The 20053-nt window shown below is 41.4% G+C and overlaps 1 protein-coding gene across 5 annotated transcripts in view; it reads left to right on the top strand.

The window, feature by feature from the left end:
* The window catches only part of IFIH1 (interferon induced with helicase C domain 1), a 52812-nt gene extending 38628 nt beyond the window's left edge, over window positions 1–14184 (top strand). For 4 of the 5 annotated variants that reach the window (XM_069982823.1, XM_069982825.1, XM_069982824.1 and 1 more), the window contains 12 exons: window positions 129–361; window positions 504–714; window positions 1971–2188; window positions 2954–3067; window positions 5806–5929; window positions 6872–7099; window positions 8726–8982; window positions 9598–9747; window positions 10425–10586; window positions 10695–10885; window positions 10969–11062; window positions 12958–14184. In XM_069982823.1, the coding sequence (XP_069838924.1) occupies window positions 129–361; window positions 504–714; window positions 1971–2188; window positions 2954–3067; window positions 5806–5929; window positions 6872–7099; window positions 8726–8982; window positions 9598–9747; window positions 10425–10586; window positions 10695–10885; window positions 10969–11062; window positions 12958–13134 (2159 nt within the window). In that variant the 3' untranslated portion in view covers window positions 13135–14184. The remainder of the gene's footprint in view (window positions 1–128; window positions 362–503; window positions 715–1970; window positions 2189–2953; window positions 3068–5805; window positions 5930–6871; window positions 7100–8725; window positions 8983–9597; window positions 9748–10424; window positions 10587–10694; window positions 10886–10968; window positions 11063–12957) is intronic. The other variant, XM_069982822.1, reaches the window with a different exon arrangement.
* The last annotated feature ends 5869 nt before the right edge of the window (window positions 14185–20053 follow it).

The following is a 20053-nucleotide window of genomic DNA, read 5'->3' as shown; positions in this document are numbered from 1 at the left end:
ATAGGTGTTTTTGGGTAATATGTTGCTTAATATGTTGCTTGCTTCTATATACGATCAGTTTCACACAAGACCTTTTATCTACAAATGTCTACTTTAGCTTTATAACTCTAAACGCATTTTATTTACAGTAGAATACGACGATGAGAGTACGAGCCAAGACCGAGCCTCTCCGGTTCCAATAATGACACTTCGAGATTACCAGATGGAAGTGGCCAGACCGGCATTAGATGGAGAGAATATTATCATATGCTTGCCTACTGGAAGTGGGAAAACCAGGGTGGCGGTGTACATTGCTAGGAACCATCTGGATAAAAGACGGAAGAAAGGCTTGCCAGCAAAAGTTATTGTGTTGGTCAACAAGGTATAGAACATACAAACTGCAGATCTTTCCTGGTATATTATTGTCGGCAATGTATACCTGACACTGCTGGATGGAGGAAAACTCATGGGTGTTAAAATCTGAACTGAAGACCCATAGCACTAAGGTTGTTATATTTTTGCAGGTGCCTTTGGTTGACCAGCATTATCGCACTGAGTTCCATCCGTACATGAAGGATCGCTATCGTGTTAATAAAATAAGTGGAGATTCCAAGCTGAAGATATCATTCCATAGAGAAGTGATGGAGAGCGATGTCATGATCTGCACTGCTCAGATACTTGAGAACTCCTTACTCCGGGCAGAAGAGGATGAAGAAGAAGGCGTCCAACTGTCTGGTATGTTATTTGGGTTATCTGCTACCCTTTGGTTACCGTGATCAATCAGAGCGCACTAATAAAAAGTCTATCTTACTTTGGTGGATCTGTAGTTGTTTCATTCTTAGGCCGGGTTCACACTTCGTATGACACCGGCCATTCTGTGACCCCGCCGTGTCACAGAACGACTGGTGTCAGTGAAGATCATCCCAGCCGGTACTGCAATACCAGACGGATGATCTTCATTTCTGTTGAATTTGGAAGCGGGCGCGCCCGTGTGCACCCACATCCCAATTCACCATTGCACACAATGGAAAGTGCGGCCAGAGCCGCACTCTCCATTGTGTGAACTGACATGTTCTCTTTGCTCATTGTTCAATGAATAGCGGCCGCACAAATGTATACTATGTGTATACACTCCGTACGGGATTTCATTCATTCAAATAAAACGTATCTTTTAAATTAATCATGACCGTTGTTGCAAATTGCAACAACGGCCATGATTTATGCAAAAGATAAGTTGTGTGAACGTAATCTTAAAGGGGTTATCCAAATAGCAGAAGAGGTCCTACCTGTTCTGCTCCCTACCACTGCACTTTTGGGCAGCCAAAAGAATCGACAAATTTTATAGATATTAATAAATGGAACCTTAGATGAATCTAACCTGCTGATAGCCCCCTATTGCACACCGTGCGCTGAGGAGAAAGGTATGTCTGTTATTTTCCTCCTCTGTGCCATTCCTGTGCCGTTAGTATAACTCTCGGTCACGAGCACCTATAGGAGCACTGCCCCCCCCCATCGTGCAAGCCGGCCCACTCCTTTTAATGATAATCAATAGAAAGGAGTGGAACGGTGCTCCTAACGGGGCTCTGGACCAAGAATTATACCGCTAACAGCACAGGAACAGCTCAGAGGAGGAAGGAAAGAGACATACCATCCTCCTCGGTGCCCCGTGCGCACTAGGGGGCTATCTGCAGGTTACATTTGTACCCTGCTGAGAGTTCCCCTTTAACATAGGGCATACCTGGAATTTACATGATGTATGAATGCACAGATAACCATTCAAAGCAGACCTGTCAGCAGATTTTTGCTGACTAAATGTACAATAGGGCTTCAACTCTTATTTCAATCCATTGCTCCAGCGCTGAATCAGTGTTTTGTGCAAATTAGAAGATAAAGCTTATTGATGTTAAAAAGCAAGTAGAATTTACTAATAGTGTTTTACGTGTTCTGTTTACTTGTTTATTTAATTCGCTCATTCAGACTTTACATTCCAGATTTTTCTCTGCTCATCATTGATGAATGTCACCACACTCAGAAGGGCTCTGTCTATAATAGTATTATGATACGCTACTTACAACAGAAAAGGGAAAACAAAAAACTGCTCAAGCTCCAGGAGCCGCTGGTCCCACTTCCCCAGATCCTGGGACTAACAGCATCACCAGGTGTGGGCGGAGCCAAGGAGAAGAAGAAAGCCGAGGAGCACATCTTAAAAGTAAGTGTTTCCAATTCTAAAGTTTTACATTTTACAGTTTATATACAGGACGAGCCGGTATAAAAAGTTTATTATGTTTGTAAATACATTGAATTGTTAAGGAAAATTTCTAATTTACAGAATGCATAATAGTCAAGAGCTTCATTTGCATCTCTGTAGGCTTCAGAGCTGAAATCACCCTGTATTGCTGTCTTCTTTTGTTCAATGTCTGTTAGTGTAATGCTCTGGCTATTTGCCTTTTGGGAAGTATAATTTTTGTACCAGGCACTGTATAGTAATTTGCCATAGTAAACTGCTCTACTGCATTGTAGGGTAGAGCTAAGCTCTAGGGGGTATGTCTGTCAAACCCTGACAGCTAGTATTTAAAGGGGTAATCCACCAAATGTCTGTGTGTGTGCTGGTGGAGGTAATGTGATCATGTAGGGAATGTTTGCTTGGTGCACCCTGGCTCCTTTAATACACATGGATGGACATTTGGACAGTAGGACATATCTAAGCAGAGTGGCCTGTCTGCATGCTGTTTACCCTATAGCAGAAGGACACTTTTTAGCAGGACAGTGCACCATGTTCGTACAGTCATGGCTTGGTTCCAGGACTCTGTCCAGAGGATGTCAGTATCTCCTTTATGGCTGTGACAAATTAGGTCCCAAGTGCTACCAATTGGGTGTCATATTAGTTCTATGCTAGTACTAACTGGCCATTAAATTTTCTTCAAACTACTGTATCTGCTACATACATAATGTATTTTATTATTTCTTCTATTAGATTTGTGCCAACCTTGATTCCAAGATTAAGACAGTACAAGAACACAAAGCTCAGCTGGACAACCAGGTGAAACATCCAGACAAGAGGGTGGAGACTGCAGAAGACAATGATAAGGTAATATTACCTACACTCCTTTTATTTTTTTTATTTCGAAACTTCCTGGTAAATGAAGTTTCTGTGTGCCTGGCCCTTGCTGCTCTCGGCTGTCTTCTCTGACAGGAAAGTTTTTCTCAGCCAGTCTCAGTCTGTAGTGGGGACCTGTCTCAGCCAGTGAATGGCTGAGCGGGAATTTCCTGCAGGGGCAACATGTCAGAGAAAGCAACAGAAAACATGGGGACTGGGATCATTGCAAGCAAATATACGTAAATTTTTATTTTAAACGCACCCCCACTCCACTGTAAAAAAAAAAGTTTTTTATGTTTAAAAAAAAATAAAGAAAGAAAACACAGCAAAAATGGATGCAATTGTGTGGTCTTTAGACCTTTTATTTTTAACATACACAAAAACTGATCTGTTAAATGGATTTCAAAAACAGCAGTGTGAACCCAGCCTTATAGCTTCCATATTTCTAAAAATGGCAATAAATTTTTCTAGATTATTTTTTATTAGAAAAATGTGAAATGTAGGGTTTTTTAGAACTTTTTATATTTCTATTTTTACTTTTTTCCCTACCAATTTAATTCCCCCAGAGGACTTGAATATTTCATTCCTTACACAGTACACTGCAGTGCTAATATATTGCAGTATACTATGATTTTACTGAACTCCTTGTCTCTAGTAGTACTATCACCACAGGTCTGAAAGCCTTTACTAGGCCATCACATGTCATCAGGGGCAGTAAGGTAACGGAAGGGGCTCCCCTTTCCCCTTGATGTAATCTAGTAGAACTTTGCAGACCTTAGGATTTATGCACATAAAGATGCAATTCACTGACTATTTATATTATGTTTCGGCTCCAATTTAAAGGGGTAGTGCGGTGTAAAACATTTTTCTCCCATTCTTTGCCAAAGTTATACATACCCCCCATATGCTTCCTGTACCAGAATGGTCGTTTTCCCTGAGTCCCTCTCCAGCTGCACAGGAAGTTCTGTAGTTCTGAAAATCTCTCTGACTGTCGTCACATAGATTTCCCTGTCCTCCATCTTGTGCCAAACGTCAGAGAAGGTGGAATGTGAGTGGGCGGTGCTGGCTGTGAGACAGTCTCTTCTTATTGGTCCCCTTCAGGGCTAATTTAAATATGTGGGCGTATGAATTCTTATTGGTGTAGTAGTAGTGAGCAGCAGGCAGCCAGGCAATGTAGCAGAGCTGAGCTTCACTACAGGAACATTGCCGTGCTGTAGTGAAGCTCAGCTCTGCTACATTGCCTGGCTTCTCGGCAGCCGGAGAGGACGATGTCCCGGCTCCAGAGGGGCTGTCAGCAGAGTGACGGATGTCCCAGCCAGTGGGGGCTCTGGAGGGACGGGGGGGTGGCGGCATCCAGGGGAAGTTCGGCAGCGGCAGGGGGCAGAGTGATGTCCCTGAATGCACATATAAACTCTGGATTACAGTATCTCCCTGATGATGTAGCAGAGCTGAGTTTCACTACGGTGCTGCCATGCTCCTGGAGCAAAATTACCTCCAGGACCATGGCAGCACTATAGTGAAACTCATCTCTGCTACACCAGGAGGACGCTGTAATCCAGCAGAGCTTGTATGTACATACAGGGAGATCACATTAGGGCCCTATTCCACCGGATGATTATCGTTCAGATTATCGTTAAATCGTTCGAATCTGAACGATAATCGTTCGCTTGAAATGCAGTTAACGATTAACGACCGAACGAGAAATCGTTGATCGCTTTATAAGACCTGGCCCTATTTTTATCGTTGCTCGTTCGCAAATCGTTCGCATTGAATAAGACATCGTTCGGTCGTTCGCAATAGATACGAACGCAATAGCGAATAAATAGCGAAGAGAAACGATCGCAATTACGATCATAAGTAACGATTATCGTTCCATGGAAATGACCGAACGTTTTCAGGTCTTTCGCAATAGCGGTCGTTTGAGATTGTTAATCGTTAACGATTATGCAAACGATAATCGTCCGGTGGAATAGGGCCCTTAGAGACATTAGCAGTCAGCTATTCTACGTGGGTTAGACTCTGGCTGCTGCTCACTACTACTACTACACAATAAGAATTCATACGCCCACATATTTAAATTAGCCCTGAAGGGGACCAATAAGAAGAGACTGTCTCACTGCCAGCACCGCCCAGTCACATTCCACCTTTTCTGACGTTTGGCACAAGATGGAGGACAGGGAAATCTATTCAGAACTATTCAGATTTTCAGAACTACAGGACTTCCTGTGCAGCTGGAGAGGGACTCAAAGTCAGGGAAAACAACCATTCTGGTACAGGAAGCATTTGGGGGGTATGTATAACTTTGGCAAAGGGTCAGAATGAGAGAAAAATGTTTTAAACTGTACAACCCCTTTAAGTAACTTCATCAGACACTGTGTGAGAAATTGAAAAAAGACACATGTGTACTATACAATAATCTGCAAAGTGGCTTGTGCGATATAGAGAATACAGTATTCCCAAATTGTCACAAAAAGCCCCACAATGTGGTAAAGAGTCAGTATAGGATGCTGATTCTGTATAGTGCTGGAAGTCCAGAATTTGATACAATCTTGGCGGTCATTTTGACGGTGTCTGTGAACATAGAAATAAACTGCTTCATCATGGTTTATTTTGTATTGTCCAGTATTGGTATTTAATTGATTGCAATGGGTAATGCAGTCACCTTTTGTATTACAGGTGTTATACGTGAACACACATGCATTTTGATGCTTCATGTACTTTTATTACAGAGCCCATTTGGTGATAAGATTAAAGATATGATGAAAACTATTGAAGCTTTTAGTGTTTTGTACCCACCAAATGAATATGGATCCCAGTCTTATGAACAGTGGGCAGTTCAGACAGAAAAATCAGGTAATAGTAAGCACTGGGACTTTTCTTTTCTTTTTTTTTTTTTCTTTCTTTCTTTTTTTTTTTTTTTTTAAACATCTAATAAGGGTTTTTCCTGCCTAATCTCTTGATACCTTCTCTATCAGACTTTCTAAGCATTTAGCTCAATGGATGAGAGCAACTGATGTACTTGGCCTACCTTATAATGCTTCTTCTAAATACTCTGTTCAGCTGGATGCCAAGCAAAGTATATATCCCCTTAAAGTGAAAAAATATTATTATTAATTTTAAATTAACTGGTACCAGAAAGTTATACAGATTTGTAAATTACTTCTATTTAAAAAATCTTAAGTCTTCCAGTATCAGCTGCTGTATGTCTTGCAGTAGGTTGTGTATTTTCTCGAGCACTGTGTCAGACTGGGAAGAATACGCCACATTTATAAGTACTAGAAGTAATTTACAAATAAATAAATATATATATATATATATATATATATATATATATATATATATATATATATAACTTTCTAGTACCAGTTGCTTTAAAAAAATCTCAATGGAGTCCAACCTTTAAAGAGGATGTACCACCCGGTACATCCTCTTTAACCTGAACCCACGGATCGATCAGCGTCATACAGGGGAGGGAATTCCCTCCCACTGGGGGCGGGCCGGCCAACCTCCAGTGCTTGAGCACCGGCCGGTACCGCTGGATCGAAAGGCGCCGTGCACGGGAATCGGGCGGCGGTCCGAAAAACGGACCGCGGCACCGGCTTCCCCATGTCGGCGCTGTTCGATCCGTGGGTTCAGGTTAAAGAGGATGTACCGGGTGGTACATCCTCTTTTAAATGCTTGCTCTGGGTGCAGGTATAGGCTTCATTGAGTAATGTGTCAAACACTTTAAAGTTTTGAAAACTCCACAAAGCAATAAAACTGTCACTTATCTCTCTATCTCACCGTTGTTTCCAGCTGCCAAGGAGGGGAATCGTAAGCAGCATGTCTGCGCACAGCATCTAAAGAAGTACAATGATGCTCTGCAGATCTATGACACAATCCGCATGAATGACGCATTGTCCCATCTTGAGAAATTCTATAATGAAGAGAGGAAGAGGGCGTTTATGCTGAATGAGTCTGGCGGAGCTTCGCTTTCTGAAAAGATTGATGAGACTGACAGATTTCTGACTAACTTGTTCTTTGGTAAGCACCAATCTCTTTAATACAGGCTAAACATCAGAATTTAAATACAGTGACGGATCCAGAAAACGTGGTGAGAGTTTGCGGTCCACCTTTCAGGATTTCGGTCTTCTAGCGTTCTAGCTGAATGTCTCTTATTGGTGGGTCTAAGCCTAGAGCCCGAGGAGGTGACACACAGATTGCTCCCACTGCACAGGCCACTCTCTGGCTCCAGCAATATTTGGATTAGCAACATAGTTGAAAATATTTAAAGGGAACCTGAATGAAAATGCTACCTAAACAATTGGCAACATGTTATAGAGCAGAAGGAGCTGAGCGGATTGATATACAGTATATGGGAAAAGATTCAGTATAACCATTAATATATTAATTGAAGTCTGATGTTTCCATGCTAAAGAGTCCAGTCCACTGAGTGACACCGCCCACTGGACTCCTTACCACAGAATGAGCAGGGATTTCAATCAACAAGTTCCACTCAATCTTTTCCCACAAAGATATATATCAATCTGCTCAGCCCTTCCTGCTCTATAACATGATGGTGATAGTTTAAATAGCATTGCCTAGGTGATGAGTTCCCTTTAAGTTTAGTAAAAGTGGTTATCCCAGGGTGAAAACTTCCCTTCGCTACAGTATAAGGGATAACAAGCTGTTTGGTGTAGATCCAATCACTGGTACCAACACTGATCATGAGAACTGAGGTCAATTGACCCCTGTCTCTTGTCAGGGGACATCTGGTCATAGAGAGTGAGTGAAGTGGCTGCTGAGCATGTGGGCTGCTTCCCTGTTTCCATAAGGGACATTTGACCTTCATATTTGTGATCAGTGGTGATTACAGCAAACTTCAATCATGTTTGAGTTTGTCTTAACCCAAGCGTGCTGCATTTAATTACTGGTGGCTGAAGAAGTTGAAGGGAGCCCCAAGGAGTCCTGTAAAAAAGGGATACAGCCTATGGCTTCTTCAGCCACCAGTAGTCAGATGAACCTAAGCGTGCTTGTTGTTCACTCATCTCTAGCAGTGATTACAGTAATCCGATACATGGCCACAAGACAAGGGATACCTAGCTAATAAGTGGAAATCCGATCACTTGGACCACCACCGATCAGGAGAACAGAGGATAATTGTTGGCATGTGGACTACTGCTCCTTTTCCAAAAGAGACATTTGACTGTATCTGTATTAGTGATTGGTGGTGATCACAGTAATCGCATGCTTGGCCAACACTCCATTCACACTCTATTGGACTTCTAGACATTGCCAATTACTGAAATCAGTCACTGGATGGACCATACCTAGCAGTGGCGCTGTTCATAAATATGTGGAGTTTTTTAATGTCTGAAGTGACATTGTTTAAATAGTATGGCCAAGAAGACCTCATTATCATGGCTCTTATCTATTAGAAAAGAAGACTCTAACTAAGGATCCTGGTATGTCTGTCCCTTTTATAAACAGTCTACTGATTTCAGTGGGAACTGTGTAATGCCTCCTTTCACCTGTGGAGGAGCTGCAGAGATATTGACCACTTGCTGTCACACTCCCCTGCTGTTTCTAAATGATAAGTTTTAGCAATTGTGCAAAAAAGATATCCTCTATAATGGTGAGCTCTGATTTTTTTTATTTTTTTTTGCTCAGAACAAAAGAAAGAACTTAAGAAACTGGCTGAAAAAGAAGAGTATGAAAATGATCAACTTGCCAAACTGAGAAGATCAATTATGGAACAGTTTACCAGAAATAACGAAGCAAGAGGAATCGTATTCACCAGAACACGGCAAAGTGCTGTCGCTTTGTGTCAGTGGATCGATGAAAATGAGAAGTTCAAAGAAGTAGGCATCCAGGCCCATTACATTATTGGAGCGGGGAGCAACAGTGACTATAAATCTATGACTCAGGTACCGGTCCAATGTGGAGATATTTAATCCATCTACAGTGTCACATGCAAGAAAGGAAATGCCACCCTTTCTGAGGCCGGGTTCACGCTGTGTTTTTGCAATGCCTTTAACGTATACGTTTAATGGCAAAAACAGATGCAATTGTGTGTCATCCGTCTGGATCCGTTTTTCCATGGACTTCCAATATAAAAAAAAAAACGGATACTTTTTTTAACGGACACAAAAGTAGTGTTGACTACGTTTTTTTTTTTGTCCTTTAAAAGTAACCAATTAAAGAACGGATACACTGAACGGATTGCAAAAACGCAGTGTGAACCCAGCTTTATTAGTTGGGCTCCGTGCACACAGAGCAAAAGCGGTGGAATTCATGTTCATTCTTCAGCGCCGAGAGATGCGCCCGAGCCTCCCATAGAGTGTCATTATAACACGGAGGCTGGCGGCATTCCACGGCGGACAATTCCGCCACTTTTGCTCTGTGTGCACAGGACCAAACTCTACATTAATAATTGGCCTCTTAATTTTGTCTCTATAGTAAACATTGTGTTAAAGTGGATATTTACTCTAAATCTTCTTCCTTTGATAAAATACATAACAGAACATGTATTGTATTTTCAGAATGAACAAAAGAAAGTAATCCATAAATTTAGCACCGGAGAACTTAACCTGCTGATTGCCACAAGTGTGGCGGAGGAGGGACTGGATATCAAGGAGTGCAACATAGTTATCCTATATGGTTTAACAACCAATGAGATTGCAATGATGCAGGTAATTGTTGGTGTATGCATATACTGTATGTAATGTCTACAAGAGGTTTGGCTCTGAAATACAGAGCCAGTGTTTCTGATGGCAAGTGATGGAATCAGAGTGGGTACAATTTAATTCTAATTGTCCAAATGAACCGAAGAGTGACCAAGTAAGGGCTGTGACTAGACTGTGACTTTACGTAAACGAGAAATTGCAAGAAAGTGGCATCTTAAATATCAAAAGGCAGCAAAGGTGCAAACCATAGACCCCAGCTCTTTATCCTGTCTAATCTACAAGAAAGATGGCAACACTCCAAATGTGACATCATTGAAGCAGAGATACCATATGTTGGCGTGTGCTACTATGCACTGACAATGGACCTCTGTGCCAGCTTCCAGATTGTAAAGCATAGGAATAACGCCTTCTCATTTAGCAATATATAGCACACAAAAAAAAAAAGTGTTTCAGGACCATAATTGTCTTTTCATCAGTGTAGAGCATGTATTAAGGCAGAATAAGTATAGATTTAAAATAGCCATCACTATTACTATTACTGAGACTGGGAAACTCTCAGTCAGGTGACTGAGAGGTGCCAGGAGGGATCTGATATATGATGATGTAATCGGCATGGTTTACAGGTTAGCATTTCATTCTGTCATTGAATAATATACGTTTTTTTTTCTCCTTGTGACTACTAGGCCCGTGGCCGAGCAAGAGCTGCAGAAAGTGTTTTCATTGTGGTGGCATCAAGGTCATCTGGAGTTGCTGATCATGACAGTGTTAATGTTTTCAGAGAAAACATGATGTATAAAGCTATTCAAAAGGTGCAAGAGATGGACCCCAAACTTTATTCCAAAAAGGTAATTGAGTTGTTTCTAAGAGTTTCACCTCTTGTCTTTGTAGAGCATTGACCTAACATAAGGTAAACCCTTTATTTATTTATTTATTTATTTTTGTATGTTATAAAGATGGAGGAGTTTCAGAAGCAAACCATTGCTGAGAGAAAAGTGAAGAAGAAGAAGGACTTGCTGAAAGTTTACCAGGAAAACCCTTCCAAAGTGACCTTCTTGTGTGCAAAATGTCAGAGACTGGTTTGTTCTGGAGTTGACATTCAAGTGATAGAAGACATGCATCACGTTGTTCCCGATGCAAAGTTCAAGTATGTACCATTGGTTATTCACATTGCTTAAAAGTGACTAGGGAGAATTAGTTTATGAATAATATTTAATGTTTTTCTTTCAGAAATCTGTACAAAAAAGGAGAAAACAAGAATCTTCAAGAAAAGTATGCAGGTTACCAAACAAATGGCGAAATCATTTGCAATAAATGCGCTCGGGTAGGTGCAGGTCTGGAATTTTTAACTAACATGAGTAACAATTATTACTATTTATAACAGGGATGGGGAACTTTCCACCCTCTAGTTTGTGCAAAACTACAATTCCCATCATGCCTTAGCAGTCAAAGCTTTAGATTTGTCTGTCCAGACAGGATGGGAATTGTAGTTTTGCAACAGCTGGAGGGCTGAAGGTTCCCCATCCCTGATTTATAATATGGAGATTTCCACAATAAACCAAGGAGAGAGTTATGTGGGAACTCATAACAAACTATGTTTTCAATGCCATCCGTATCAATTTAGATATAACTGATATTAGAAAACTATGGTTGATTTCTTCCAGAAACAGCACCCCTCCTGTCCTCAGTTTGGGTTTTGAAGTTCAGTTTCATTAAAGTGAATGGAGGTGAATTGTAATACCACACACAACCTGAAGACAGGGGTGGTGCTGTTTTTGCAAGAAAGTAGCTGTGCCTTTTCTAATCCTCAATAACATGCTGTGAAATAGGACCCTTACTGACTGTGTCCAAAAGCCACCAGCAGTCCATACACTTTATGTTAAAGTAGGTTTGGCTGTCTGTTAAAGGGGATCTCTTACCCACAATCTGCCCACCCCAAAGTGCTTGTACCTTCAGATAGCTGCTTTAAATCCAAGATCTGTCCTGGGGTCCATTCGGCAGGTGATGCAGTTATTGTCCTAAAAAAACAACTTTTAAACTTGCAGCCCTGGGTCAAACTGGCATGGCCTAGAGTGACTATGCATTAGGCTGGCACAACCTCTCTGTCCCTCCTCCCCACCCTCCTCACTATTAGGAATGCCCCTGGGCAGGATTTTCTATTTATCACCTCTGAGAACACGGCACATGGGCTGTATCGTTAAGGCACCTGTGCTGTGATCACTGCAGAGAAATAGGAAAAATCCTTCCAGTGGCATTCCTAATGATGAGGAGGGTGGGGAGGAGGGACGGAGGGGTGGTGCAAAGTTAGGGCACAGACACTCTAGGCCACGGCAGTTTGGCACAGGGCTGCAAGTTTAAAAGTTGTTCTTTAGGACAATAACTGCATCACCTGCCGAACGGACCCCAGGACAGATCTTGGATTAAAAGCAGCTATTCGAATGTACAAGCAGTGCGGGGAGACAGATTGTGGTTACAGAGTCACTTTAAGTCTCCACTGATAGATAATGTCAGTGGAGAAAGGGGTTGCGCCTTCTGGAGTTTTGCTGCCCAAGCCTTTTTATTCTCAAAATGATAAGCAGGCGCCACCTATCCCTCTACATACAGTAGGAAACACTTGAAAGTTCAGCCAGAAAGAATGGGATTGATAACTGTCAGCCAAACCATCGTTCATCTGACAGTTATTGAGGATGTGTTGGCACTTTAAGGGTGCGTTCACACATACAGGATCTGCAGCAGATTTGATGGCACAGATTCGATGCTGCAGATAGAAATGTAACTAAATTACACAACATTAAATCTGCTGCAGATCTAAGCCATCAAATCTGCTGCGGATCCTGTGTGTGTGACCCCTAAGGGTCGGTTCAAACGTACTGGAATCGCAGCGGATCTCACACTGTGAGTGTTGCAGCGAAATCCGCTGCAATTCCCGATACTGTAATTTTGAATAGGTTTTCATACTCGCAGCAGCCCGGTGAATACTTTAACCATTCACGCTCTGGCCTGCTTCTGTGCCTTTACCCACTGATTGGCAGAGCAGGATGTCAGGGAGCCAGGAGCCTGTGAGATCCGCTGCGATTCCAGTATGTGGAAGGGGTATTCCCATCCCAGCTAACATAGTTAAACCTGTAGGGCTCATCAAATTAAATATATTTGCAAATAGATTAATTTACAAATTTGCCTCCTGATTTTTTTTTTATTTTCTTATTGTGTTTTTTTCAGCCATGGGGAAAAATCATGGTATACAAAGGTGTCGAGCTTCCCTGCCTGAACATCTGTAACTTTGTCATCAGATATGAGAATGAGCCATTGACCAACGACATGTTGGATGCTTGGAGAGATCTCCGAATAAGGTTCCCACCGTTTAGTTATCTGAGTGATGACAGCGACGATGACTGAAGGCAATATTCACGAGAATACAAGAATACTAAGATTTGCTCCTTACACTTGTCTGTTTGCCTACAAATGGACTTCTATCTCTGGGATTATTATATGTATTTTGCAAATTGTGGATTTCTTTAGTTCTTAAACTAATTTAGAGAATGGAGCCCTTTCTATGAATTGACTCATGAATATACAGTATATATACAAGATGACCTCATATCACATTATAATTTGGAATAATCTTACTTACATCCTTCTGTGGCTAGATCTTGCTGTACATACTTGTTATGGTGTCCCCCAATGTTCTTATGTCTGCCTAATGTGTCCCGGTGCTGTACAATCTGCTTCTAGTGACCTCATGACCTACCCTATACAAACACTGAAATTGCTCTGTAGTCCTTGTAAAGGAGAACCAGGTGGTGGAACCAAGCTACTGAGCATGTGCGACCATCAGCACTGACCACATTAGGTGGACATTCTGAGGAGAAATGCAGAGGGTGCCAAAACAGGGATGTAGAAACATTTTTTTTTTATAGCTCAGATAACCCCTTTAACACTTTACACCCTGTAGGCTTCCTCTTCAATGGAAAAGTCTGTAGCATGTATACATGAGTCCATGGCTACCTCTCAAATTGGGTCTTTTAACAACTCATTGTTGTCCCCCCCCCCACAGTATATTGAGTGTAATGTACTGGGATTAAGCTGACATGTTACCTAAGTGTTACATAAACTAAGCTACTGATGGGCTGCTTGTATATTGCTGTTATATTTGCCTTTAAATATAATTTATGTTATTTTGATGAACTTTTAAATTGAATACATTTGTAAAGCTGTCTGTGGTCATGCCAAATCCAAAGCCAAAGAAGTAATATAGTTGTGGTCTATGGCTTAAATATGGCATATTCTATATGTGACTTTTTTACACCAAAGCATGGAACACTGAAGCATGCTATGATTAAGGCTCGATTGCCGAAATGAGTCTTCTGGTAGTTATTGTTCTTCTGTCTAAGCCTGGTTTTATGCATATCATTTAATAAAGAAGATTCTGGTTTTATCCCATCAAAATGTCTCTTCTTGGTCCTTTAGCCGAGGCTTCTCGCTCTTTATGCACTGAGTAGGGTGCACATGGTGTCTAGGGGGCACATGTGTAGTGTCTACATGTGCCACTGCACAAATGGTTTAATAAATAACCTCCCATTGTAGTCCCAAGATGGCGGCCGGGGGTCGACAGTAATGCAGTGAGTATAATGCACCACACTTCCAGGGTGTGGGGGAACACGGGGAAGGGGGCCATTCACTTACATAACATACATTACAAAGTTGTATAACTTTGTAATGTGTGTTATTTTGTGAATAAATGTTCAGCGCCGCACTACCCCTTTAACTCCAATACAGGGATCTATATTTGGCTTGGGCGGTGAGTATTGGAGGAAACAAGCAGATGTCATACACAGTATAGAAATCAGATACTAAGCCTAAGCACTATGAAACCTTATTGCTCAGACAGCTTGGTAAAATTTAAGTTGCCTGATACAGTTTTAACTTGGGGCCCTATAGTTTTCATTTAAAAATCTGTCAAGTAACACGTGTGACTCTTTTTTTTTTTTTTTTTTTTTTTTTTTTTTTGGTGCAAACTGAACACTTCTGAAAACATTTCCCACAATGTATGTGTATTGGGGGGGGGGGGCTTGGTTTACTCAATCTATTGCCTATGGCTTTTTTATTTAATAAACTGGCCCTGTTTAATAAGAAACTAGTGTATGTAAATTACAAAACAGCACCTTTAGGGCCCTATTCCACCGGACGATTATCGTTCGCATAATCGTTAACGATTAACGATCTCAAACGACTGCTATTGCGAAAGACCTGAAAACATTCACTCATGTCTATGGAACGATAATCGTTACTTATGATCGTATTTGCGATCGTTTTTCCTTCGCTATTGCGTTCGTATCTACTGCGATGCTAACGATTTGCGAACGAGCAACGATAAAAATAGGTCCAGGTCTTATAAAGCGATCAACGATTTCTCGTTTGGTCGTTAATCGTTAACTGCATTTCAACTGAACGATTATCATTTAGATTCGAACGATTTAGCGATAATCTGAACGATAATCGTCCGGTGAAATAGGGCCCTTACTCTGTATATGTCACTGCAGTCAGACCCTTACCTTGAGTTCCCACACTTGCCTGCTCTTATTATGTTGTGAAAACAACAATGGGAGAGATAAACAAGACTGTCTAGTTCTTGGACAGTTTTAACTTAGGGTCCTATTACACCAACATATATCTGAAAGATTATTGCAACCAAAACCAGGAGCAGACTATAAACAGAGAACAGGTCATAAAGGAAAGACTGAGATTTCTCCTCTTTTCAAATAGATTGCTGGCTTTGGCTATAAAAATCTGTCAGATAATTTGTCAGATATCTGTTGGCGTAATAAGGGCCCTAATGGTGCGTTTACACAGGCAGATTTATCTGACAGATTTTGGAAGCCAAAGCCAGGAATGGATTTGAAAAGAAGAGAAATCCCAGTCTTTCCTTTATGACCCGTTCCCTGTTTATGATCTGTTCCTGGCTTTGGTTTAAAAAATCTGTCAGATAAATTTGCCTGTGTAAACGCACCATTAGACAGCTCAATCATAAACTGTAAATGAGCAATTACTGAGCAATTTGGCAGCAAGGGCTGCATGGACATCATTGACGATGTCCGTGCAGCCCTTGCTTTTGGCGTAAAATAATAAAGTATTAACTTACATTACCACGTTCCCTGGTGTCCTCGTCCTTCCCCAATGTCCTCAGAGGCCTTCCCCTGTGTCTGCAGCTCTGCCTTCTGTTCCAGTCTCTACACTGATAGCCCACCGGCCGCTCAGCCAATCACAGGCCAGTCTCGGCCAGTGACTGACTGAGCATCCATGGCCTGCCAGAGCCCGGACAGAAGGCAGAGCTGCAGAGACCAGGGAAGGCTACAATCATCAGCCGTCTGCTATTACACATAGTGATGTGCGCCCTATGCCCAATGATTTCATTTCACGGGCTGATGGTTAAACTAGACATTCTTTGGCTATGACGTGAGGAATTGTGATTGTGTAAGTAAATTTTTGGATTTGAATTTACTACAGATGCTGTTGGACTATTCTTCAAGTCGATGTTCACACACTGTCAAAATTTAATAACACCGGTCAATATTATACGAATAACGGACGTTTCTTTTTCTTCTATAGTGGTTGTGCAATAAAAACGGACTTAATTTTGCAGGGTTTTTTTGTAGTTTTTTTTTTTTTTTTTGCAAAAATGTGCACCAAATAAATGGTCACATCCATGCCTACTTTTAACTAAGACCAATGAACATGGTGCAAACTTTTTTGTTTGTTTGTCTTTTTGTTAAATAATCTATCAAGTAACATGTGTGACTCTTTTCTTATTTGGGTGCAAACTGCACCAAAGTTCTAGCACTCACACTTTTGACTATATTTCCCCCCAATCCATGTGTACTGGTGAATAGACACACTTTAGCTATAAATAATGGTCCTTTTACACAGAACGATTATCGTTCGAATTTGCACGATATCGATCGAATTCGAACGATAATCGTACGTGTAAACGCAGCGAACGATCAAACGACGAGCGAGAAATCTTCATTTTGATCTTTCACCATGTTCTCAAATCATCATTGGTCGTTCGCAAAAATTCGCAGATCGTTCCGTGTGCACAGTCGTTCACCGATTCAACCTATGTGCGAGATAGGCTGAAACGATCGCAAAACGATTTTTCCGTACGATATATCGTTCCGTCTAAACGCTGATCGTTATAAAAAAAAATCGTTACTTCGAAATCGTTAATCGTGCGATTGGGCGAATTATCGCTCCGTGTAAAACCACCATAACAGGGACAAAAAAATATATTAACCCTTAGCAATCCTCAGCCAAACGTAAGATGTTATAAAATAAAGAGCAAATGCACTAATCTAACATGTAATGAGCTAAGAAATAATATATATAACATCATAATAATAATGACTATATACCAATAGATATAGGGTTCCAGTGCTTGCGCTGCACATGTGTTGGGAGAAGACTAGGCAGATGCCTTATTCCTAAACAGATGGTTTTCTACCCTTAATGACCAGATCGGTTTTCACATTGTCAATGAACCAGTTTCTCCAGGAATTACTTCTTTTCATATTTTTCCTAAATTCAATTTTTAGAGCAAAAACAATGTGTTTTTATTGATTTTGAAGCATAGTATTCACATGAGAGTCAGCAAGTGGGTATGAGAGGGTACAACTGGATCATGGCTGCCGCTGTCTAATATAGGGAAATAGCCATGATGCATGTCACTGCATTTCAGGAATGATTAGGAATATGAGGGCGCAGATCAAGAGCAAAGGAAAGGATGAATGGGAATGTGTAAGACAAGCAGGAGTACAAGGGGACTACCTTATATGATAATAGTAAATTAAAGGGGAACTGTCAATTAAATGTTACTTTTCAGAAATCAATAATTATTTATTGTAGAAGTGATTTTAAGAAACTCTGTAATAGGTTTTATTAAGCAAAAGAGTTTCCTACTGCACTCAAAAAACTATTTTCCTACCTCCCCCCTCCCTTCAGAAGAAGCATAATTTCTGTGACCATTATAGTCTATGGAGGGGGAGGGGCTGATGAGTAATAAGGAGCACAAAGAGGAGAAAGGCAGCCCTGCACAACACTACATCCTGCAATCTTCTCTCGCCAAGCTCCCAGATAAGCACTGACCTTTCTGACCTGTGAATCCAGCGTTTTATATGCCCAAACAGTCTCTAAACTCTACAGCTTCTTCTCTGCTTTCCCTGCTCACTCATCCCCCTTGACCTGCCCCCCCCCCCATGAGTAATAATGGACACAGCAGAACCCGTCTTCACTTTAATGAAGACGGCTTTGCCTGATAATGAAAACACAAGAAGTGAGGGAGGAGGCTGCAAAACACGTTTTTGAGTACAGAAAAATTTTTTTTTTTGCCTAAAATCACTTGTACCAAAGTCTAGTTTTCCAAAGTCTAGGTAGAAACATAGCAACATAATTTACACACAATGCATACTTGGCCTATTCTGGCATGTTTATGGGTTTGTTAGGAGAGCCGACACCTTGGCGCCCAATTCTACCTCCATGTACCACCACCATCACATTCTAAAAAGTATGGCAGCTTAAAGTGGTATTCCAAAGAAAAAATATAGTTTTCAAATCAACTGGTAACAGAAAGTTAAACAGTTTTGTAAATTACTTCTGTTTAAAAATATCTAGCCTTTCAGTACTTATCAGCTGCTTTATGTCATGCAGGAAGTCTTTCCAATCTGATACAGTGCTCTCTGCTGCCACCTCTGTCCATGTCAGAAACTGTCCAGAGCAGGAAAGGTTTTCTAAGGAGATTTGCTACTGCTTTGGACAGTTCCTGACATGGACAGAGGTGGCAGCAGAGAGCACTGTCAGACTTGAAAGAATATAATAGTTCTTGTAGGGCATACAGCAGCTGATAAGTACCGGAAGACTTGAGATTTTTAAAAAGAAGTAATTTACAAACCTGTATAACTTTCTTATACCAGTTGATTTGAAAACAATATTTGTTTTTGTCTCCGGAGTTCATATACAGCATTTTTCCTAGCGTTGATTACAGCTTCTTTTTTTAGGTCAAACGCAATCCCTGACATTTTTAGAAATGAGTGTGTGGAGGAGGTCATGGACAGTTCAGACCATCAGAGATTCAAGAAGGAATACTGTCACTATCCACCAAACCACCTGATATAAAAATGTTTGATGTGATGTATTTAGAAAGATGCAAAGTGGCAATCCAAAACTTCTAGGCTATGACTATATTATACTATACTAACTTCATCATATTGCATATTAGTTGGGAAAGGCTCCCGGTATACATGCTATACACACAGCCACAACATACTGATGCATATGTTACCCATAGGCTGCCAGGGCGAATGTCAAAAGAATAATGTTTAGGCATTTACAGGTATATGGACCAGTTTGGAGTATGCTAAGGTGCCAGGTATTTTGGTGCCCTAGGTAGTAAAGACATAATACAAATAATATGAATACAATCACCACAGATTACATATCATTAACCCTACATACACACACATCACCTGCCACCTAGGAACATACCACACCACACATAAACCCCTGCTACAGCATACATACAAACATGCAAACTCTGGACTTTGACTCTCTGGACTCTGGACTTTGACTCTTCTCAATAGTGTCGGTCAATGGTGGTTCTGCTATGGACCCTCTCTCTTTGGGTCATGTGTGTTCGGTGACCTCTGTCTGAAGGTCTCCATACCCATGCACCTTATACATTAGTCGTTCCTATGTATGGGCCAGTTCACACTAAGCAATTCCGCCGCGGAATCCCGCCGTGCTCAGTGTGCTGCTGTAAGTGAATGGAGAGGGCGCGCGCTCGTCCGCTCCCTCTCCTCTCCGCTCAAAGAAGTATCATGTTAGTTCCTTGAGCGGAGAGCGGTGGCAGCGGACGAGCGCGTGCCTTCTCCATTCACTTACAGCAGCACACTGAGCGCGGCGGGATTCTGCAGCGGAAATCTCCGCCGTGGAATTCTGACGATCTTGTTGAGTGTGAACTGGCCCTATGGGAGTGACAGGGGCTGGATGGGACACATAACATGCGGCTGTCAGTTACTGAACGTGTATGGCCTCTGTAACTCCCTTACTGTCCATACACCTGTGTCCTTTCCAGCTCACTCCTGACCAGACATTGTCCCTCACCTTTGATCTAGTAAGGGTCCTTTTACATGGCACGACAGGGACGTAAACAAGCACCATTCAGCACAATTGGCCCTTATTTTTGAGTGGCTGGACCAAATGAACTGACAGCACAGATATGCATGTATCCATGCTGTCAGTTTCCAGATCACACAAGCAGTGCATA

The sequence above is a fragment of the Dendropsophus ebraccatus genome, chromosome 9 (genome assembly GCF_027789765.1).
Source record: "Dendropsophus ebraccatus isolate aDenEbr1 chromosome 9, aDenEbr1.pat, whole genome shotgun sequence".
In the NCBI taxonomy this organism is placed as follows: domain Eukaryota; kingdom Metazoa; phylum Chordata; class Amphibia; order Anura; family Hylidae; genus Dendropsophus; species Dendropsophus ebraccatus.
Note: the sequence above shows the minus strand (reverse complement) of the source record. Positions and strands in the feature narration are given on the sequence as shown.